Here is a 23,630-nt window from a genome sequence, read left to right on the forward strand (position 1 = left end):
AAACTTCCCAAATTTAAGCAATTAATAAATGTCATTTGCATAGCTTAGCATTTAAAGTGACTGATTCAGCATGCAGTTAGCCTTTCCAGTTAGTAAATACTTTAAGTAAGACTCTGCAGTTGAGCAAGATCAGATGCTTCCAATATACCTTGAAAAGGGTTAGTGTCAGATCTTACCTAAGCTATAAAATAAAGGCAAAAAGGAAAATAACATATGTTAATATGCTCTATCCTTTTATGTATGGACAATGTTTCTAGTGACTTTGTCAGCTGTGGAGAGGCATTTTAATCTTCTTCCCTCATAGTACCCTGGTTCCCAAACTGTGTCAGACTTTGAAACAGAGATTGGCTTTACAAACAAGATCCAATTAGTGACTAAACAGGAAACATTCTTCTTGGGGTAGATAAGTGTCTGGATTTAGTGACGAACTGGAAACACTTCTGTGATAATTAGCATTATTCCTCAAGATAGTCTGTAATGAGAAGTTGTTTCCCTAGTCTTTTGGGTCTCTTTCCATCTATTTCTTGGATTGATTAATTGAAAGGTTAGACAGGGTTGAGTAGAGAAGGCTTGTTGTAGTCCCATGGCCCTGCCTTGTGCACAGGGTTAGTGAAACTGCTGCTTACAGCTATGGAAACTCTCAGCTGGCAAATGCAGGTAAAGTAACTTGCAGCTCAATGTGTGCTTGCATATCTGCTATGCATCGACCATTAATAAACCAATACATGCAAACTATGTGATCACGTAGCTCTAGCTTTTGGGACTGTACAATTTTATCTGTCTGTTTGCTTCTCTAAGATGCTCCTTTTCATTTAAGTCAATAGTGAGACTTTTAGCTGCTCTTCTGTACTGAGCAGCAACTGAACTTGCGTGGACCCCACAGTCCACTAGAACAATACAAGCCTTTGAATTGTGCGTTCTTCCCTAGTGTGGCTCTCCCCTCATTTTGGAAAGTGACTCACAAGCTAGGCCTGCCATAGTTGCCAGAAAATGATGTAATTTGGATAATGTAATATCCCACGTACAAACCAAAGGCTATTTAGAAATGGGGCTGACAAGAATAAAAAGGAAATAGCTGCATATCGGATGCATATCTCAATTTTTAAATCTGTATAATTGTGTGTGCACTTATTAAATATGGAGGTAGTACAAAAGGCATAAAGAAAAGCTGCAGTGTTCCTTGAACCATATTTTCAGATGACTGCAGGGTGGGTAATCCTGTTCTCCTGCTGTCTGCCTTGTGCCAGCAGTAGTTCATGCAGCCAAGCTGTGTCAGACCAGGGAATTGATCTGGTCAAGCACTAACATATGTATCTTGTGGTGTTGCATTAGCTCTCATCAGGATCAGTTCCCTGGTCCCACTCTCCCCCACAGCCCCTGGGGCACTGGTGTGGCCAAAAAGTGGAGGGAAAATACAGGCAAGAATGAGCAGTGGAGAATGGGAAGGGAAGGGGGGGAAGCATGTTACCTTGTCCAGTGGCCATTTATCTGTACCTTAAAGCAACCCTGAAATGATGGTCTTAGCCTCACTAGAGTGGCTTGACGTAATTTCAGATGCAAATGTCTAATGTATTGACATGAGATGTTTCTTTGTGTCCCCTTCCCCACCCTGCCACATGGTCCGAAAAGCCGATGTTTGCTGATGGCCCTTGTGCTGTTGGTGGGACCAAGGGAAGGGCTGCCCTGGGGAGCAACCTGCCATCCCCAGGACTCCTTTGCCGCAGTTGCTCAGGGTGGTCTAACCCTGACACACAGCGGATGGGGTCAAAAATTCACCAGCACGGACAGGTGAAATGCTGTGAACCTGTATCAAATAAGACTGGGACCAAAGTCTTTTTCCTTATAAAATGGCAAAGGCAAAAGAGGCCAACAGATAAGATTTGGTGGGGAAAATAAACAGTCATATAAGCTGTATTTTTTTTCTTCTCCTTTTGTTCCTCTCCTGTTGCTGGCAGATGTATCAACTTGAATTCTGCTGCTTTGGGAATGTAGGTGGAATTTCATTTGCTACTAATCATCACTCTTTCAAATGTCTGACCCTGGCCTGGAAATATAGTATACAGTGTATCCCCAAGATAAATGAACTGAGCAGCATGTTTCTTATTACTTCATCTCTCTCTCTGTGTTCTGTATTAAAAACTAAACAGTGAATAAAAACTGGCATGTAAACTGACCCACCTGTATTAAGCACAGCACTAAGCAAGATGAGTTTACATGTTCAGCCTGTGCACTTCATTTCCCTGTGTGATATAGTACTGGCTCTGCCTCTTAGAGCAGCGTGCTTTGTTGCTCCTGCTGCTTCTGATTATTGCAAACAGAATACAAACAGATGTTCCTGGTAAGGCTGTTAAATATAGCGTTGAACTGAAATTCATCATAATTTAAAACTTTTTCTGAAAGAGGTCTTTGCCCTTCGACTGTCCCTAACCCAGATCACATCTTGGACCTGTAACTTAAAGGAGTTAGAGGGGGTCATTATTTGACTGCCTGCCACTTCTGAAGCAGGATTTTCCATTTACGCACTGATGTGACAGGTACCATCAGAAAAGATTACTCTTCCACCAGTCTGTGGAGCATTGAACATCGGATATTGTTCATCACAATGCAGCTAATTGTTCTTCAGAGGTCAGAAATGCATTGCCCAAGAGATGTCCACAGTGCATGGTTTTAAATAGGTGTAAAAAAACCCAAACAAACCCATAAATCAAATGTTACGTGTTAGGAGAGCAAAGTACTGAACTACTTGATACAATTTCTGCAAAACTAAAATGGGTTGCAATGCATTCCTCTTCTCAGTTGTTTATTTCAAGCCCTGACCCTGAGTTGCATCCACATTACTTCAATATTTCTAGATGCTTTTGAGCGTCAGTAAACACTCTGCTTTCCCTTGACATGTATAGTCTCCTCTCTGAAAACTCTGGCAATGCGAACTCACACGTGTTGAACAGAGCTTAAACAATTCCAACACTTAGACTGGAGCTTCACTGTGACAAGATTTGTGGATCCAAAATGGGGTAACTGCATGGCTGTTGGGCAGCCTTACACGTGTGCTTGTAAGCATGCGTACTACTAATGGAAGTTACTACAATAATATAAATTTATTTTTAGTCTTGGTAAAATAGCAATAGACTGCAAGATGAAGGCAGCGGCAATTCCTGAAAACTAAAGAAAACAAATAGGATTAAGATTTCTTGTGCAGGTATTTTGTCATAGAAAATTAAGTTACTTTGACAGAGGACCAAGGAGAGATTGAAAAAGACTTCCTTAAACCAAAGAACTACAACTCTTTACAGGTTAGTTTTTGTTCTTACATATAGTGCTGCTGTTTCATCTAAATAGCAGGAATGAATACAATACAAATAATAATACAAAGGCAGTGTTTGAGTTCTGGCCGCTGTTGAATGGTGGTAATTGGTAATATAAAGACAATTTTTCAGTTTTGCTCACCATCATTTTCTAATAAAACTCCTCAAAGTAAAGGCAGATGTGTGGTTACTGCTATATAACAATTACTCTGATGTATGGTGCTGCCTCTTAAGCAAATATCTTCATTTTAATTAAAAAAAAAGGTGCATGTAAAGTTTGTGTGATTAGGAACCCCATAGAAATGCTGCAAAAATTTGCATATAGGAAGGTCTAATTAACTATAACACCCAACATGAGAGAGATTGGGAGTTGGTCATTTGCCAGTAAGCACTGCCAGTAGTAGAATACACATCTACTGAAATTAGTTTAAAAATGCAATGCATGAAAAAAAAAAACCTGAAAGCTTTCTGAAAAAACTAAGCCTAGTTTCCCTCTAAATCTCCTTGACTGTGTTTCTTGCTCCACACAGTTGGTGTTTGTCTGTCCAGTTGTTGTAAATACTTTAGCCTGAGATGTGGTGTGCTTGTTGTACAGTGCTGCAGTGGCAGGAGAGTATTTTTTTCAAAGCAAGCCAGAATGTAGCAGAGAGGCAGTGTTTATGTAAAGTAAGCTGTGTGAAAGGAGTATGCTATAATTCAAGAAAAACATATATATTTATAAATGTAGAATTAAGTTACTCAGGATTTTGCTAACAAGTTGTTAGTTTCTTAAGACTACATCTGCCACCAGAGTGGTATTGAAAAGAACAGCTTATCTTTCATTTAACATTTTTGTAAAAGAATCAATTGGCAAAGAAAAAAACCTTTCTGAAGGATAAGTGCTTACCCTTTTTCCCTGGCCAGCCATACTGAACACAAAGCACTTTTGTGCAGATATCTAGAAAAGAATAATTTCCAGCTCTTTGTCTGAGCAAGGGGGATATCTTAGAGTTAGGACATTATGCTGTGTGTATGCTGGGCACGTTCTGCTATTTTTCAGTAGAGCTAAGAGGAGTAAAGACTACGTACTTGTAGCGATCAGTTGATGGACAAAGAATTAGTCTGGGATTTCTCTCAATGCCAGGTTCACTGTCTGTTACTGTGCATAAACATAACTTACACTTGTTGAATAACAACATAAACTATAAGAGTATTAGTGGAAAAACAGTTGCTGTTAAATACTTTGGTTTCCAGTAGCTATTAAGTGAGTTTGTCAAACTTGCCGCTCAGGTAGGAGCTGTGCACATCTCATCTAGCCTACTTATTTCCCATCCCCATCTGGCTCATTAGGTTGGATGTATGGGTTTTTGGTTTTGTTTTTTTTTTTTTTACTTTCATATGCTTCCTCTGCCCCCCACCTTAAACTGTCACCTGGATGTCCTTGTGGTCTGCCTGCTCCTCACAGCAGTGCTCAGCAGAGGTATAGTATGAGTGATAGATGTTGAGCCACTGGGTGGGCAACACTTGGGGTTTGCTCAGCTCTTGAATGCCCTTTGCCCAGCTACTAGCTTTGCTTGACTGCCATGCCTCAGATACTTGTCTTGTGTGTTGGCATCAGAGTTCCTCAAATGTCTATATGTGTGTATCTATAAACATCCTTCCCACCTAGATGCTAGATTTTCAGGTTACCTTCAAGAATTTGGTAGTGCTGGTTTTGCTTTCTTCTGTATGAATGTTTATTAGTTCCCTTCATGAGAAGCCTACTTCTGACAGATCCATAACACCTGACATACGGTTTTGTTTACTGCATAATCTCAGTAGGGCTTCATCTATATGTGGTGTTGGGGTGAGGGGGTACAAGGAAGGACACATGCAGGTATCTTCTGAACACAGTTTTTGAATTTCAAGGGACTGGACCTAGCATAAACCTACAGTCCTCCGATAGCAAATATGTTGAAAGTAGCTGAATGCTTAATTATAAGTTTGGATTCTGTTGCAAAGGTTTGGTTTGTTTGAGAACTGTGATGCCATGGGAGATGGGGTCACTGCCTTTGGGCGAGATATGACTTGGCAACCAGATGGAGATCTGCTTTTCCACTTTGGAGAAACTCCCTTTACTGTAGTGTGGTAATGAAAACGCACCACCAATCTAAGCAACTTGGAAATGGCTGTCTCCAGAAATGTCTCCTGCTTGTAAGCTGGTACTAGAAGCAGCTGAAGTTTTAGTGGCTGACTCTGTTATGAGGGAGCAAGAATGGCAAGAGGACCATGCTCATTCCCTTTTTTCATTTGAAGTAGAGGGAAGTTGTTGTCGTCAGAGTCTTTGGGTGTTTTTGCAGCCTAGTGAGAAAAAATGACTTGCATCTCTGCACAGCAAAAATCTGCATCTGTAGATATGGGACTTCAGCTGGGCTTTTCATTTCATTGCAAGAACATTTGCACTCCTGAAATGCAGTCTTAGGATATAATGCTCATGTTCAAAATTAGGAGCAACTGGGCTGTTAATTTTCTTTGAATATACATATTATTTTCCTGAGGAGGAAGAGTGTGGCGACATTTTGATTATGTTGCATCTTCATATGGAAAGCTGAAGTAAAATATGCTGTTTAAGGATTTGGCTGGGTATCAAAGGAAGCATGCAGAAGTTCTGCAAGACATACTTTTTAAATCTTAGATGAAGGCAAATGTCTAAGGATGAAGGCGCTCTGTGTCAGAGTTAGAACTGTGTATTCCTTAGTTTCAAGTTGTATCTGCTAGTGTAATTGTGCACATACTCCAATGCTCTCTTTTGGGCTCTTCCCTCTTTTTTCGTAAGAATTTCTTGAGTAATTTTAGATTCAGTGTTTCAGCAAAATCTGCTGTGACCACAGGCAACTCCCCTCCCGTGGTCAAGCACCTCTTCCAGTGCTCATGTCCAGAATTCTGATAATACCAGTTGAGTTGACCTGACTGCATGGATCTTGTGCATTCCTTACAGTTGGGCACATCTTCCTTTTGCTGGGGTACTGCTGCACCTTGTTCTTGACCTGGGCTAAGGGACACCATCCCTCCACACCCCTTTTAGACCTCTGTCAACATTGTCTACCAGGCTTTCTCTTCCCCACTGTAAATCTTGCTATCCTGGCGTCCATTCTGCTGGTCCCCCTTATCTGGCTGCTGCTGTGGTCGGCTCTTCCTGCCCATTTCTCTTGTTGACAGGAACGGTGTGGCACAGTGACGGTTGCACTCTTCTTCCTCTCCCTTGTGGCAGTTGCTTTCCCAGCACTGGTGTATGACTAGTGTCTCCACGCTCTCCATCACCGCATTGCCTGCCACCCCGCAGGCTGGTGTATTAGTTATTTGTATTGGTTTTTTTAATATTCTCGGCTAAACTTTCAGCATGCTGCAGAGGAGATTGCTGTGAAAGCTAGTAGCATCTCCGTGGCCCTCTTTTACAGGAGAACTCATACTACCCACGACACTCAGGCTTTGCAGGCTGCAACTACCAGTAGCTCAAAATACGCAACCCCTCCTAAAACCATACAAAAACATGCCCTACAAATGATAAGGGGAAGTGGGATCCAGTTCTTAGGGTTCTGTGGCTTTGGGCTGTAACTGCAGCAGCATCTTCCCAGCCTCTATGATTAGCACTGTGCAGGCACTGTACTCATTTGGGATAAAGTGTGGAGAAATGGGAAGAGAAAAAGGAGGAACAAATTTGCAGGTCAAAATAGCAACCTAAGTCACTTAGGTCTTAGTGTAGGGCTGAGAGTTAACAAGCTGTGATGGTTTGCTGATTAACTTGATGGAAGTATCTAGGTCATTAATAGGCTTGGCAGTGAGGTAAATTGACTTAAAATATCTTTTGGTTCAAGTTCATCAGTGTAGGGGATTTTTTTTTTTCCTGTGTTAAATTGTTGGCTGACCGCAGTTCAGAGACTGAGTTAACTGCTGTTTATTAAGAAAATCAAGAGAGTGCTCCTGTAAAGCATTTTAATGTTTGTTCTCTCTTGTCTTATTAATTTCCACTTCAGTAAACGCAGTGGTACTAAGTATCTTTGGAGGAGTCTCAGTATAATAGTAATGTGTCATCTTTTTAATGTGAAATTGCATGGTAGCCCCTTATGCCTTTTTAAGATGGAGTAATCTTTTTGTGGCAATAGTAAAGCGAGCTTTACCAGCCTAAAAATCAGTTTTCTAAGGAAAGGGGGCTGACCAAGATGCCTGGGTGCCTGTCCTGTGTTTCATTTTGGTGATTTCAAAATAAAAATGACTGGCGCTACCTCTGTCTTCTAATACAGAGGTATTTACATTAATTCCTGTATCTGAAAGAACTGGGAGATCTTGGGGGAGGTGGTACAGGAGTGTTTCCAAATAGAGCACTGTGTTAGTTGAAGCAGTTTGCACCAGCTTTGTTTCCATTGAGCTTCTCTGTAGTTTTTGTTTTTCAGAGAAACGACTTCTATAGAAATTGGGCAAACCATTCTCTAGGGTTTGTGCACCTAAAGTTTTGCTAGAGGGTTAGAGCAAGCTGAAGTCTTTCTGGAAACACAGCTGTTGTAGTACATGAGCTCCATAACTAGTTTTAAATAGTCTCTAAAACTTGTCAAGTTTTTCCTTCTGATTTTAGATTTCTTCCATTTTTATTTCCTCTTCATGCATGAACAAGGAAACAAAGGAGCACTTTGGTTTACATTTGCCACTTCCCGTAAACCACTGAGGTTTCCCATAAGTAGTCTTCAACATCCAAAAGTGGGTTTAATAAGACTTTTCATGCATATGTCATCTTGTGTTTAAACGGGGTCACCAGTAATGGCTATAGCATTCTGGCTGGGGTTGTGCAGCTGCTGTGTGCAATGCTATTGTCTTGGGGTACCACTGGCAAGGAGTTGCCTGCCTTTTTGCTTTTCTGCTGGTGGTTGATGTGATGACACTGAGTATCCAGAGGCATTCATGGCTTGCCCTGAGTGGTAGCCGCAGTGGGAATGGTGTTACAGGGCAGCAGAGCCTGGGTCAGCCGTGGATGAGCGGTGGTTGTGTTACAGGGTGAGTTAGGCAGAGCATGTGGGCTGGCCTGGGGGAGTCAGCCGATGACATAGATGCTGACAGCTGGTTTGCCCATTCAAATGATTGAAAAACACTTTTTTTTTTTTTCCCAGGATAGAAGAAAATATTTTTATTCACTGGTACTTTAAGTCATGTGGCAGTGGGGTTCTTGGTTGGTGCTAGGTGCCATAAGCCAGACCTGATGTACCATTCACCTGTTTGTTGCCTTTGAATCAAGTGGTGTCCTGGTAGCTCACGCTTGCTAGTGCCTAATACCTTGTCTAGTGACTGGCAGGCTCTTGGCTGATTAAGTATTTCTTGAACCTCTCTTACTGTCTTAAGTAACCTGAATACTGGGGCATAGACAGTAGATTTTTATCACTTGGTGATTGCTCAGATTGATATATTTTTATTCACTGGTACTTTAAGTCATGTGGCAGTGGGGTTCTTGGTTGGTGCTAGGTGCCATAAGCCAGACCTGATGTACCATTCACCTGTTTGTTGCCTTTGAATCAAGTGGTGTCCTGGTAGCTCACGCTTGCTAGTGCCTAATACCTTGTCTAGTGACTGGCAGGCTCTTGGCTGATTAAGTATTTCTTGAACCTCTCTTACTGTCTTAAGTAACCTGAATACTGGGGCATAGACAGTAGATTTTTATCACTTGGTGATTGCTCAGATTGATAGGGATATTTCACTGTTTGTTCTCGGAGATGAGATTGTCTTGTGTGCACAGATGTTGGGAATGGTGATCTCAAAACCCTTAAACTGAAGTGCTGTCACCAGACACCTGGTATTTGTTGCATGAGGTACTATTAATTACACTGTTAAATTTTTACCATACTGATCGCAATCAGTTTTTTCTTCCTGGCCCAGTTTTCAAACTACTGCTTCACTTTCAGTCTGTCCTATTGCTACCTAAGCTACCTATAAACTGTTCTAAGGGAAGATTTTAGAGTTTTGCAGCTAAATCAGCTTGTTCTAACACTTAGTTTCTCAGGTTCATTTTCTTAAAGGAATGGTTTTATTCCTGACTCTTAAATACTGTCTAGAAAGATGTGTTTGAGATGCCTGTGACTATTTTATGCAGCTTGTAGTCATATGTCCTCAATAAAAATTCCAACTTGCACTGACAAAATTGTGGCCAGGTCTTCACCAAGAGCTCGTATCTACATATTGTATAGAAATTTTGGAGATCGCCCTTAGTGTAAATCAGCGTTAACTGGCTGCCTCAGCTCTCTGTAGAAAACAGTATGTAGTTTTGAAACTGGGATAATGATATGGTCCTGGAGGATCCAAAGCTTTGTTCAACAATTCTTAGTTTATGTTCTGGTGATAAAGGTCAGGCTGCAGAGCACTTGTGAATTTTTTTGTTGTTTTTGTCATGGAAAGGCTGCTTATCTTCACCAGTATAAAGCAATACCATTAATTTCTTGGGGTTTCATTTCTTTGCAGATTATTAAATGCTGTTACACTGCTGCCTACATTTTTCTCATCTACTGCAGGCCTAACTTGTATGCATATGCTTCTCAAAACTTTATGGATTGTTATTGAGTAGGTAGGGGAGTACTGTCTTTTCCAGCCACTGAAAGTGAAAATGAGGGAGGAGAGCCTTGCTTGCATAACCATGGGAAGAAGAAAACAGAAAAAAGTAACTGTAGGCGCTGTGCATGGAGTTTCTCACCTAAATACTTTGGTTTTAACTTTGTTCCTCTGTCTTGTGTTTCTTTTTGACATGGGACAAAGTTTAAACTTTGCAAACTCCCTCTTGTTGCTGTTTTGCAGTGTTTACATAACTTAAATACTTTTAACAACAGTTCAGCATTTCACAAGCTGGATCTTTCAGTCTTTTAATTTCTTTAACATCTTGTTCTCTCATCCATGTCTTACTTGGCTTCTTACTTGGCTGCTGTCCTGCACCTTTCTTTAAGAGTCCCAGCTGCCTGTCTAGTAGCTGTACTTCTTGGGTCCTCTTTGTGGTTTCTATACCTGCATACTTGCTGCTAGTTGCTTTCGCAAAAGTAACCTTTGTCAGATGTTAGACAGTAAAATATAAATACCTGAATCTGATCCAGTGGACTTGAACTGGTCAAGGAGTCAGAACAGCACCCTGCATCCTGCCATGCTTGAGTTTGGCTTCTTGGTCTGCCATAGGTCTCCTGTATGGCCTTGACATACTCTTTAGTCTGCACCTCCTTTGGGGGTTTCTGCTGACCCAGCTGCATCAGTCGCCAAGTAAATATGCAAGTCTGCAGGTACAGCTGTGTCTCTTTCTGCTGCTGGTCTTTAATCATGGACTTGGCTTTAACACCCACACAATGTACAAGCTTTTATGCTGAATCTACATTGGAGGTACTTTGCTGGGTCACTTTCCTACCCTAGAAAAGTGTGTCTGTTATAGCCATGGTGGTAATGTTTATGCCTGTCATCTTACCTGCAAAGAAAGGTAATAGCATATCCCTCTGGACAGCTGAGGACTATACTTGCATGGAAGGCACTGTGCAGTGCGAGTGGCAAAACCATAAAATACCAGATCTCGATGTAAAAATGACTGTGTTGTTTTGATGTTTCTTTAACTGTCCTTCCATGTGTGGCTAGCTTGACAGCTGCTAGAAACAGCACATCTGGTGATGCACTGGAGTTTGGGAGAGGGTGAACTGAAGATGCAGGTTCCCTGATGGACAGGTTTAGTTTAGCTTTAGTAGTAGCTTCATCAAAGTCACTGTTGGATAGATGACTTTGTAGAGACTACAGCTCTGTTTTCTATGGATTTGGATAGTAATTACTGCTGTGGCAGGGTGTAGACTTTGTGTAAAGGCTTACTGTAACTGTGACAAGATTAGAAGGGCTATTGCATGACAGAAGTGTGAAGGTTATCTGAAGGACCCATTATTGGTTATTTTACTGTAACATTTTTGTGGCTTGCCAAGGACACGTATCTTCTGCTACTCTTCTGCTCACGTGAGTTGCTTGGAAGAGTATTAGATTATGCCAGGCCAGAACCCTTTAAACTGGTAAATCTGAAATACCATATGCTGGGTTTTTTTAAAAGGTGCCTTAAACTGTATTACCATACCGCAGCTGTAGAAGACATAATAGAGCAAAGCAAACTGCAGTAGCATGTAGCAAGACAGTATAATGTGCAAGCCTAAACTATAGTCTTGGAGTTTGCAATCACAGTGTTTTTCTAAGGCAAACATTGTGTGTTTGGGGGAATAACTTGTTTTGCAACATTTCCACACCAACAAATGGTGTATTGTATAAAAATGCTTTTATTGCTGTGTCTGCTTCTGTTTATCAAATCAGTGTCTATACAGACTGGCAAAATACTAAGTTTTTGATGAAGATAAATTCACATGCCAAATTTAGCCTCCCTCCTTTTCAGATAAAAACATTATTTGATTTGTAGGGTTGGAGGGAGACCCTTTGTGTTTGCATGTGGGACTTGCTATGGAGCTTGTGTCTGCACTACCTGAAATTTCATTAGTGGTTTGAGTATGTCATCTGCCTGAAATTATGCTTTCCAGAGGCCACTGAGCCACCACTGCCAGAGTAACACAGGGAAAGGTTTGTGTTTCTGCCTCTGGTCTCTGCTGCCCGTTGGAGAGAGGACTGTTAAAACAGGTCTAGACTCTGCAGCCGGGTAATGCATGTCAATCTGAACTGTGTTAACTTAGTCGCACAGAGTTTACAAGGTTTTTAAGAGAGGACCGATTCATCCTTTTTCGCCTTTTCATCCAAATGAAAAACCAATTCCTCCTGTAAAAAGGGATACTTCAGCCCACACTTTTCCCAGATACTTTTTCCCCCTGAGACATTTCAACACTGACCTAGTATTTCCACCTCATTTGCTCAGGTAACCTGTTGGGTACTGTTCTTTCTGCTGAGAAGAATTAGGTGAGGTTTCTTAGGGAGAAATACTCGCTGTGGCTGCTCAGCCTCCACCAGTGTGGTGAGTTCCCTTCCCAGTACCGCTTTCTCTCCTGCCTCTTCAGCATTTGTCCCCAGCTGCTGGCAGCTTGGAGCCAGGCCAAGAGCAGGGGGATAAGATGAGGCATCCCTGTGACCACCAGCCTGGGCTTTGTTAGTGTTGGCCCCGCTCAGCACGTTATCTCGCAGAGCAGTTGTCGAGTTTGTGGTTGATAGCCGGTGCTAAATCTTAATGTCTCTGCAAACAGAGAAGACAGCAAAACAAAGCCTGTTCTGATTGCAAAGGTTGGGGGCCTGTCGTGAAACCCAGGCTCGTAACCCAGGGGCGTGTGCTGCTGTTGCCTGTAGGGGTGTTGCTGGAGAATCTCTAACTATTTTTTTCCCCTGCCCTACTACTTTTTCAGAAGTGCTGAGTAAACAGGACTTGGCTGCTGCCGGGTTCCCAGCAGCCTGCGACAGCCGCGGGGCCGTGCTGGGGCTCCAGAGCGGGTTTCCTGAGCAGCACCTTGCCTTGTGGACTCTAATCACTGATTAACCCACATAAGGGATGGCTGGAATAAAACAGATTAAAACAACAAATAGTATCTGTGCTGCCATCTTGTGAATCAGAATTTTATAACACCTTTAAGGTTATTTTGTAAATAAGGCAGTGTTGCCATGGCAGCAGAAATCTGGTGTGGAAAAATGTTGCTGAAATGATTTATTGCTGGTTTAGTGCGCTGTATGGGGCAGGCAAGTCGTCACTGCTGCTCACTTCTACTCATCTAAATTGAGCATGAAGTGCATCAGAAGAGCTTTGATCAGGGGAATGAATGTTGCAGCAGACTTCACGCAGGTGTGCACAACTCAACAAAATGCAGTAATGCGCAGTGAGATCTGTATTATTTTAATACTTATGCACAAAGAATCCGTACATGAATGTTTCATAGTTTTCAGTGTAGCTCTTCCTGAAAGTCAGTATCCTCTCTGGTGAAATCATAATCATAAAAATAAGTTGAGATGCTGCTAAATCTAACACTAGCTGGAGACCCAGAGATCTGCCACTTCGAATTTGAACTGACTTATGGAAGGGTAAAAAATTAGAGCACTACAACTAGAGCAAAATCTCTTGCTAAAGGATTTGACACTCATTTTATGTGCTGAAGTTCTGAGATCTTGTGTAGCCAAGTGAGTCAGTGTCCTCCACGATGCTATCTTCATGTGACTTCTCGTATGCAACATAAGAGAAGTGGTGACTGGAATGACCTGGGTCATGCCTTGCTTCCCCACACTTCTCCAGTGACCCATGATCACAAAATGTTGTCTTCTTTCAGGCAAAGTATGGTTTTAGGATGGATAAAACTTGAGATTCAGTAGAGACTGTCACTGGAGTATGAATCTAGAGCCTCAAATTTAGAAGACCACTTTTCTAGCATGTCTGGCTCGAGGAGTAAGTTGGCAGCAGAGGGCTGTAGCTCTAACTTGAGCCAAGGCTCCCAACTGTAAGGAAGATTTGGGGCTGAATGTACCAGAATGTGAGAAAAAAGGTCTGAAGAAAGTGGTTTTCTCAGCTGCCTGCTCTGTCACTGCTCTCCACAGCCTCTAAGTGGAGCCTCCAAGGTTGTGTAGTTTTTTTATAGAACTTCTTGCTGTGATGGTATTCAAATTGTCTGTATCTGTTTTCATGGAAGCTTTGCATGCTTTTGCTCTGGAAATAGCATGTGGCTGTTTGTGAAATAACTTTTTTCTAGGGTTTCTGGTTTAGGAAAAGTATCATGCTAAAGCTTGCAGTCTATTCCAAATAGACTGAGAACAAATGAGAACAAATTCCAAAGTTAACACACAGTTGTTCCTTATAAACAAATCAATGCCACCACCACCACTCCTGCTCAGCCAAGCAATACACCTAGCTTGCTTCTGCTGCTCTCACCCTCCTTTTTAAAGCAATATTTATGGGACTGTTGGTGGAAATAAATCTCTTTTTTGTGTTAAAAAAGTAAAAGCAAATGGAGAGTTAAGAGCTGATATTTCTTAACAAATCTTTAGATTCAGAAACTAGAGACATAATAATGTGGAACTCTATATTTCTAAGTATCTTCAGATAAAGGTTTTGACTTAAAAATAATCCCACCATTTCACAGACATTTAAAGCTAGAATCTAACATTTTGCTTTGGGACTGATTGTTGTTACTCTTATTTTCTAGCAACAAGATTTTTTCACCCTTTGTTTGGAATGAGATGGCTGTATTGTAATCTCTAGGTCAAGAGTCTGTTTCACTTCCTCACAGTGTGTGTGTGCTGAACCAGACTGAACGGCTGTGGTTGTGAGCCAGGGAGGTAGTAAATGGGTGGTAACTTATCTTTACCTTGTCTTTACTACACCTTTTTTCATAGTGGCATCCAGTGTTCTGAGTTCTTTGGCTCTGGAGTCCTGTCTTTGCTTCTGCAATGGTCTGCTTCCCAGGAGGTGAAAACATGGTGCCCTTGGATCTGCATCTTGCAACATAAATCCAAAAGGACAGGGCAGCACAAGTATAAATTTTGCTGCAATAGCCAGTGTGTGCCAAATGTGATGGGCTTTGGGTGGGTTATACAACATATTCTCTCTTCTCTGCTGAACACTGGCTCCAGCATTTCCAGTCCCTTAGCCTGCTAGCAGCGTGTGCTTTGCTGATCACATCGACTGTCAATGACAACTTCATAACTGGTGAAGTTCACAGTGCAGCGCTGGTGCTTCCAGTTCCCTTGACCCTTGCCTTGAACGAGATTCAGGATTTCTTTTGCTTTTAAAGTGCAAGCCTGAGCTCCTTATACTGCTGCTGTTTTGCGTGGTCAAATGTGGAAACTGGAATCTCTTGGTGAGCAGCATGATGTTTACTGCTTGTGGGTCTGGCACAGAAGTCATCATTGTTATTTTGCCAGAAATTCACAGCTGAACCGCTCTGCCTTGGATTGCCAAGAGTCAAAACAGAACTGAGCAAAGCAAAAGGAAACTGTACCTCAATACTCATTCCTGGCAGGCTTTCCAGTACTATGTACTGGAATTAAAGTTTTGGAGATTTATTTCCATTGGTCAGGTCTGGGTTTGGGTTTTTGTCTAAGGCAAATCAAAAGGCAGTTTCTGTGTTGGCAAGTACTGCAGTGTTACGAAAATAAACGCAGGCTGTATTTATGCATACTGGTATATGATCCCAAGTATCTCTCTTCAGGAAAACATCTGTTTTCACATGTTTGAAGCCAAATGATAAGACCTGAAACTGGTGTGGGTAGCTCTACAGGGCTGTTCTAATGATTGCTAATTTTTGATGGTGCTACCCAGGACTTCAGGGATGTTGCATGTTTTGGTCTGCTTCTTGAGATTGCCTTTTGTCCCTCCACCATGGAGTGGGGCTTGGGTTTAGCTGTAGTGAGTGACCAAGTCAATCATCACATTCACCATTTTTTTTTTTTTCTGCCATTTGTGGCAGATTTTCATGGCATGCATCTGTCAGTAAGTTAAGGTTGTTAAAAACACAGTTTTAGTTATGGGATTGCATTGTAGAAAAAGAAATGGCAGAAATGCACATGCACATTTGATAGCTATAACAGTCTTATTCCACAAGGTTCATACTGAAGAAAAACATACTATCTAACGTTCAGTTATAGGCCCTTCCTCTTGTATTAGCCATGGTATTAACTAGTTTTTGTGGGGAACAGTTTCTGCAACAGACTTAAATCTGGTGCTGACGCTGCAATACTGTGTGCTCAGGAAAACAGTGGGCGAGCCAAAGGCAATGCTGCTTTTTTAGCCCCGAAGAAAAATAAATTGCTCCAAAGGCACCTATAAATCCTATTGTCAGGTGGACATTCTCTCTTTCACATAAAGAAACAGAAGTAGAAAGATTCTGTTTTTTTCAGTCCAGTCTACTCCTGCTGTCGGCACCAGGTCATGTAATAACTTTCATAAACTCACCGAACTGTGTCTTAAAAAGCAGAACCTCACAACCTTGAAGTAATGCTTCTTTCTGTTTAAAACCACAATTCCCTTTTAACTGAATCAGTGTAAAGGGAACAAAACTACTGTAATTGCAAGCATTGGGGAGAAAAGTGGTACAGATGTCTCAATAAATTCTAGGAGAGAGAGTAACAGAGTTGGGCAGCTGTTTGCTAACTAAAACTTACAAGGTTGTTTGTATATTTGCAGGATTTCATGCAAATGCTGAGGCTTTTCCTTCCTCTGATTAAACATGTGCAAAATGGAGTAAATCCTTTCACAGTAGATCTTGTTGTAGCTACGTTCTGCAACTCCAGACATTGGTAAAACCTCTCTTACATGTAATACAGCTGTAGGTGTGTTCTCAGTCTTGGAGACTGATTCCTAAAAGCTGTAAGTTACGGTTGCCCTATTGCAGACCTGTGAATGCATCTTTCAGGTGTGCTCCATTTACTTCTCTCTGTGGGTTTTTTTTTTCCTTTTTTCCACTGAGTTACTAACATTCTCCTTCTATGAGACTTGTTTGCTTGTATGTTTATCTGGACTTGTTGGATTGACAACCGTATTCTTCATTACCCCTTTTTTTTTTTCTTCCTTCTGGTTTCTTTGCTTCCTCATACTGTTTCCTGTTTGTTCCTCAGTGTATTGCATTTACCCACTAGACAGGGTAGCCTCCCTGTCCAGGACAGTATGGTTCCAGATTAATCTCAAAGGCTCTTTGCCATGCTGGAAACAAATCCAAACCAGTTTTGCTGTTGTTGAATAACAGGAGGTTTGAAAAGCTGAGGAATAGCTTCACCTTGGATCAGCATCTCATTTAGAGCTTGAGGAATGATTCAATTTTATATGGACCCTTTTATGAAACCAGACCCAATCCACCCAAATGCATCCTTTCCTCTGCCTCCCAAAATCAGCAGCAGGTTATGAATAGCAAGCTCTTCGTGCCACAAGAACAGGAATTTGGAGGGTTATAAATTATAACCTAGACCTGCTCTGAAGGCTGCTGTTCTCTCCGTGCCCAGGTTGCTATTAGCCCTTCTTTCTTAGCACTAAGTGATGCCTTGCTAATGGACATTCAACTATAAGGCTGTTAAATGTAATACCTGGGCTAGTGCTGACACATGGAGCTCTTTCTGCTGGTGAACCTCAGTTGTATGGTGAAGGAAAGCCCAAGGAAGAGCTGCTTGTGATGGAAGGGCAAATAGCAGAGCTTGGCTGGCTTTTAGGGGGAGCTCCTGCGCCAGCTGGTTTTGGGCCAGGGGAAGTTGCCTCTAGGTAGCAAACTTTTGTACCAGAAGGGAGAAAAGCAATTTTGGGGGGCACATGTGTATCTTCAAAGACAGTTCCAATATAATCTTTTTTTTTTGTGCCCTGGACTGAAGATGTCAGAAAAATGTTTTCAGAAGAAAACTGAGAATTAGAAGCATAAAGGATCAAGTGCAAGGTACCAAATGCTACACTGGGGGCATATGGTTCATCTCACTGGAGATGGTCCATTGGACAACAGGGTCAGCTTCAGCTCATGGTGAATACCTTCTGTGGCTCAGCAAGCTCCTCCTGCTATCCATATAACTCTTTTTCTAGACGACACATTTTAGGAATTAAATTCTATAGAAAGGGCTAACTGGCACAGGTGAAACCCACATTTGCTGGGAGTATACATTCTTTGTTTTTTCTTCTTTCTTGCCCTCTGTTTTGGAGAAGACAAATGTTGTGACGTTTTACCTTAGTGTGTATATCTATTTAGTCTATAAAATGTCATTAATAAGGATGACTTTTGGGACCCTTGGCATGGACCCGTAACAAGTGAACACGCGACACAGGATGGAGCAGGGAAACTTGTCAGAGATATGATTCTTCTCACCAAAGCAGCTTTTATACTGTAAACTACAGTTCTCCTAATGACACTCGCCCCATGCAGCTTTGTGTGATATCGTCCCAGATTTATGGCTGGTGGTTTCCTGAAGAGCTATTTGGGTAGTCTGTGCTTCAGTGAAACAACTTTCATATGTCCTGTAACAAATCCAAAAGTGTAAAGGAGTTGGTCATTTGTCTTGAGTTTTAACGTGAAATAAAATGATGTAGTGAGCTTTTTTCTTCATGGTGGGGAAAAAACTGGCTCATTTTCAACTTGGATCCCAGCTTTCTGGTTTCTGAAGTCACCCCTGTGGAGGTGATGTTAGATTTGTAATGCTGTCTCACGCAGCATACAGCACCGCTGCCTTAGTGACAGTAAGTAAAGCGAACTAATGTCTTCAGCTTTGTTCTTGTCCATTTGTAATGGTATTAATGTCCTTCTAACAACAGCAGAGATTGCCTAAGCAAAAAAAAAAAAGATATTGGGAAAGAACTAACCAGATTTATAGCTCTTGTAATGTGATTTAGCTGCTAGAAATAAGAATAATATCACAGGGCCAAAACACTTAGACCACCAATATAAGGAACTTCTGGTCCAGTGATTAGGACGCTAACCTTTTTCATGAGTGCTTTGGTAGCAGTTTCTCTTCGCTACTCAATATAAACATACTGGATAATATGGTTTTATGTCTGTTACTAGCCTTCTGAACTGGTTATGTATTTAATAATTACTGTTTTCTATCTAGTACCGTATCTATCACATCTAAGTCTCAAAAACATAACTGGCTTACCACCTTGAAGGATTTAGTCACTGTTTGTCAAGAAGCCATTCCACCTGATGGGCAGCGGGAGTGTTTCAGCCAACTCACTGCCAGGCAGACCTCAAATGCATAAAGTACCTTGGGCTGTTTCAACAAAAAGCTTCACTCCTTCCTCCAGCACTGGCACTATGTGTCTCAGGTGAACATGGAGAGCTGCTGCGGGAGGCGGATGAGCTACGGGAGTGCTCTGTACCAAGATGAGCATTGCTGCAAGCTTGGGTTGCAGAGCACCTTGGCTGCAGCAACCAGCCTTGCCCAGCACATTGCTGTCCTTGATGCTCTTGGGGTTCAGCCCTGGCATAGCTATCACAGAGTTTTTTAAATGCAAACATCAATAATACACAGCACTCTGTGTTTTCTTCTGGTTTCAGCTTAAATTACTATCTATTTAAAAGCCTAGTGCTGTTCAAAAGATCTGAGTGTGTAAAAACACAAAATAAGTTAGACCCCCTAGGAGATGTATACATTAAAGCATGTTGTTTGGTTATTGATGGATCACGACCACACAGTGCAGATATGATTCTCTAGTCATTTTAATCTGCCATGTGAACGAATACGAGAATTTTCTTCTTAGCCTGCGCTGTTTTCTCTTACTGATTATGATTATGTTGTGGTAGTGACATTAAAAGTATGATGGTTGTGGGTGAAAGATGTCATTTCTATTAAAATCACAAATAACAATGTTTCTCAAATGATGTCTCTGTAGGTGGATGGAGGTCTGCTTGGAAGAAGAGCTGCCCCCAACTACGGAGCTGGAGGAAGGCTTAAGAAATGGTGTTTACCTTGCCAAGCTTGCAAAATTCTTTGCCCCTAACGTGGTGTCAGACAAAAAGATCTACGATGTGGAGCAGGCGCGCTACAAGGTAATAACTTTTTCAGTTCTCTCACTGACAAGGCAAAAAAAAATAAATGTAGTGTCTGTCTTCCAACTCTTAAAGATATCTAAGTGTGGTTGGTTAACTTTCTGCATCTCTTTCGTAAGGCTGTCGGGACTAGATGGAAGACACACAGCACGAAGAAGCCAGCATGATAAGTTAGAACTGTTTTACCCTTAGAAAAACTATGTTAGTGTCACTTAATGTTTTTAAAGCTTAACAAATTACACTTCTGGCTCCAGGGAGAACATGAGCTTTACCATTTATACAATTATTTCTCATTAGGAATAGGAGCCAAAAGCAATTCAGTGATTAAACTTGATAACTATTCCGAATTTTACTCATTTTGTATGGGAGGACATTCACTTCATTAGATCTGTGTGTTTATTTTACCAAATTTAACACTGAGAAGCAAAAAAACAAGCTACCAGTAATTAAGCTTAGCTTGCTACCTGTGCAAACTGTTCGTTAACTTCAAGTTCCTCAATAATACAGAAATATAAATATGCATATGCAGTAGTCCCACTGCATGGAATGCATTATCTCAACATGTAGAGGAGGCAGAAAAAATTTGAAATGGACATTTTTAAGGTGTAACCACTGGCTGTTGTTCGAGAGTTGAGAAATTAAGCTGTTCTAGGTCCCATATGGTTGACAGAACCATGGTTAAGAATCCTGGTTACATTTAAATGCTTCTCTTGAAAATCTCTAAAACTTGAGTTCGGCCTTCTTTTTCCCCCTTTATCCTGATTCTTTAAAAATTAAAAAAAAAAAAAAAACAAACTTTCTTACTTTGCTCTTTTAACTGCTGCTTGCGTAGGCTATAGGGAGGGTCAGGTATTCAGGTAGATCTGAAGAGTGACTAAGAGCTCCTTATCTGCTCTCTTTCACAGTAGTGCTGAGCAGTGTTACAACTTCTGTATTTTGGAGGTAGTGGTTCCTGGTAGTTCGGCCTTTTTCCCCCTTTATCCTGATTCTTTAAAAAAAAACCTACTTTGCTCTTTTACCTGCTGCTTGCGTAGGCTATAGGGAGGGTCAGGTATTCAGGTAGATCTGAAGAGTGACTAAGAGCTCCTTATCTGCTCTCTTTCACAGTAGTGCTGAGCAGTGTTACAACTTCTGTATTTTGGAGGTAGTGGTTCCTGGTATTTGACAGCCAGCCTTTACTCCCAAAGGCTACTGAAGGGCTGTACAAGTGGCCACTTCAGTCACGCTTGCGTAGGCTATAGGGAGGGTCAGGTATTCAGGTAGATCTGAAGAGTGACTAAGAGCTCCTTATCTGCTCTCTTTCACAGTAGTGCTGAGCAGTGTTACAACTTCTGTATTTTGGAGGTAGTGGTTCCTGGTATTTGACAGCCAGCCTTTACTCCCAAAGGCTACTGAAGGGCTGTACAAGTGGCCACTTCAGTCACAGTCCACCCAGATGGGTACAAATCTGGCTTATGTTATATAAAAGAATGAGCTGGACAACGTGGGGCTGTTGATGTGTTAGGATGCTTCATTAGCAGGATTGCGGCTGTGCCGCTTTGGTCTCCAGGTTCAAACAAGGGAAAATTCCCTGAACTTGACTTCAGGATATAAAATTGGGAAGCAACAGAAGGATCAATAATTAGAGAATTTGCTTTATGTGATTTTTATCATCTTTTCCTTCTATGTTTCCAATAGAGATCTGGCCTTCATTTTCGGCACACCGACAACACTGTGCAGTGGTTAAGAGCAATGGAGTCCATTGGTCTGCCGAAGGTAAGCCTTTAAATTTTAGCAAAGAAACTGGCTCAAGGCGCTGACTCACTGAGATCCCCTTTCATCTGCTTGATCATAAACAGCGGTTTACAGTAGGGGTAATTCAGGAAACAAATCTGAAGAGAAGGTGATGCTGAAAGCAGTGGCAGTGGCAGTTAGTTATGTGCTGCTGCTGGTGTGTGTGGGCTGAGGCTGCTGTGGACGTGTGCTGTGGGTGGAAATGCTCAGGGTGCTGCTTCTGCGGGAAGACAAGTGGGGACGATAGCATAGCAGTGTTTTAGCTATATCTTATTGCTAGTATAGTCTCTGTGGGGGCCTGAAAGGAATATGCTTTACAATGGAAAATTTAAGTATTTGCTTCTTTTAGGTTACTACCTCTCATTGTGTCTCTTTCTGCCTCTTCCTCTTAATGTACGTCCCAGTTTCCCTACCTCTGCCCTGTTTCCAGACTGTCCTTGCACGCTCCAGTGCGTCTGCGTGGCTATGCTGCTGCTCCTCTTCCACCAGCTGCTTTCTTGGGTCACCTCTCATATTTATCTTCCTCTTTGTGGGTCTTCGCTTGTCATCTCCCCTCTCTGCTGCTGTTTCTGGGCACCAGTGAGTCTTTTTCAGATGAAAATCCTTTAAGAAAGGACTGTGTGGAAATACCTACTCTGCTTGTTTGGACACTTTGGCACCCACACACATCCTGGGGCAAGTACTCCCTTGCCCAGGCTGCCCAGCAGCCGCCCTGGGGCGCCTGGGTAGGGGCAGCCTGAGCGCTACCCCATGTGCTGTGCGATCGGGCACAGCAGGGATGTTCAGACTGCTGCCTGAAGGACTGCAGGGGCTAGTGGCTGGTCACTGCAGGCTAATTTGCTGCAGGTGCCCATAAGCAGAAAGGGGTACCTGTGACTGCCATCAGAAATGCAGTAGAGGTGAGGAGGGTCCTGCCTCTCCCAGGTCAGGTTTCCCCCCTCCTCCCCCAACTTGAGTCCTCCATTCAGCTGGCTGATTTCCACCCTGCCATCCCTCCTATGAAAGGTTTTGCTTCTGTTACGGAGGATGGTCATGGTGAAAAGCTTTCCTGAGTCTCCCTCCCAAACCTGTTGTGAACAAACGATGAAGAGGGCACTGTGCTCCTGACTTACTTGGTCTTGTCCTATTAACCGTGGGAAGGCGCAGACCCAAGTGCCCAGCCTGGCCTGGAATGACGCTGCCAACTCACAGTTAGCTAAGTCTTTTATTTTACTTTTGTGGAGAAACAGTGTTTAGTGACTGGGACCAAGGCCAGGAACAAATTAGTGGTAGAACCAGAATTGGAACTTATGATGTGACTTTTTGGCTAAATTGCTTAATATTCCTCTCTCTGAATATCTTTCTCTGTAAATGATGTATCCACACAGTTAGGGGTGCTGGCAATTACAAGTTTTGCATTTTTAAATCATACTTGATAGGTTTGGTTTGCAATGAGGCTTTGCAAATTGTAACTGCATCCCAGGTTTTGGGTGCCTGTAGGAGGACAAGCCCTACTGGCTGGGCTCATGCCGAAGGACTCTAAATATCTTGCTGAAATCCTGTCTGCTTATCTCCCTTTTTTTCCCTTTTATGAAGTAGCTTTTATGCTTTATTAAACTCTTCCTTATGAAAACTACTGATAAAGTTAAAATAACATCAGAAGAGACTTGATTCATAACTGTATAGAAGTAACAGCTGAACTTCTATAAGCTTAAGGTATGGTTCTGCAGAGAGCTCATTTTAGCTACTTTTCTGCTCAGTAATATGTCGTCATCTTTAACTGCATGTTCTTTGTTTTTTAGATCTTTTATCCAGAGACTACAGATGTCTATGATAGGAAAAACATCCCTAGGATGATATATTGCATTCACGCTCTAAGGTAATTGGTGATGGGAGTAAAAGTTAAAGTAACTGCCAAATCTAGGAGTGTAAGTCTTGAAATGGCTTTGGGGTAACCGGTATATCAAAATCTATCAGAATTTACAAGTTCATTAATCTAAAGTTGGAGACAAAAGTCCAACTTCGTCAGGACTATTGGGCAAATTATTTTCAAAATAGAAATGAAGGACTATTGAATTTAGTGTAGACATCCCTCTCAATGAGTACACCCCCTCACAAAGTGCACATACCATTTCAAAACACATACTAC

The 23,630-nt window shown here is 41.9% G+C and overlaps 1 protein-coding gene across 3 annotated transcripts in view; it reads left to right on the forward strand.

Moving 5' to 3' along the window:
* IQGAP2 (IQ motif containing GTPase activating protein 2) overlaps positions 1-23,630 on the forward strand; it is a 111,151-nt gene that overhangs the window by 24,405 nt on the left and 63,116 nt on the right. For all 3 annotated transcript variants that reach the window (XM_009280292.2, XM_009280293.2, XM_019472354.1), the window contains exons 2-4: positions 19,573-19,729; positions 21,407-21,484; positions 23,284-23,360. In XM_009280292.2, the coding sequence (XP_009278567.1) occupies positions 19,573-19,729; positions 21,407-21,484; positions 23,284-23,360 (312 nt within the window). The remainder of the gene's footprint in view (positions 1-19,572; positions 19,730-21,406; positions 21,485-23,283; positions 23,361-23,630) is intronic.

Source organism: Aptenodytes forsteri, unplaced genomic scaffold, assembly GCF_000699145.1.
Source record: "Aptenodytes forsteri isolate BGI_AS27 unplaced genomic scaffold, ASM69914v1 Scaffold387, whole genome shotgun sequence".
NCBI lineage: Eukaryota > Metazoa > Chordata > Aves > Sphenisciformes > Spheniscidae > Aptenodytes > Aptenodytes forsteri.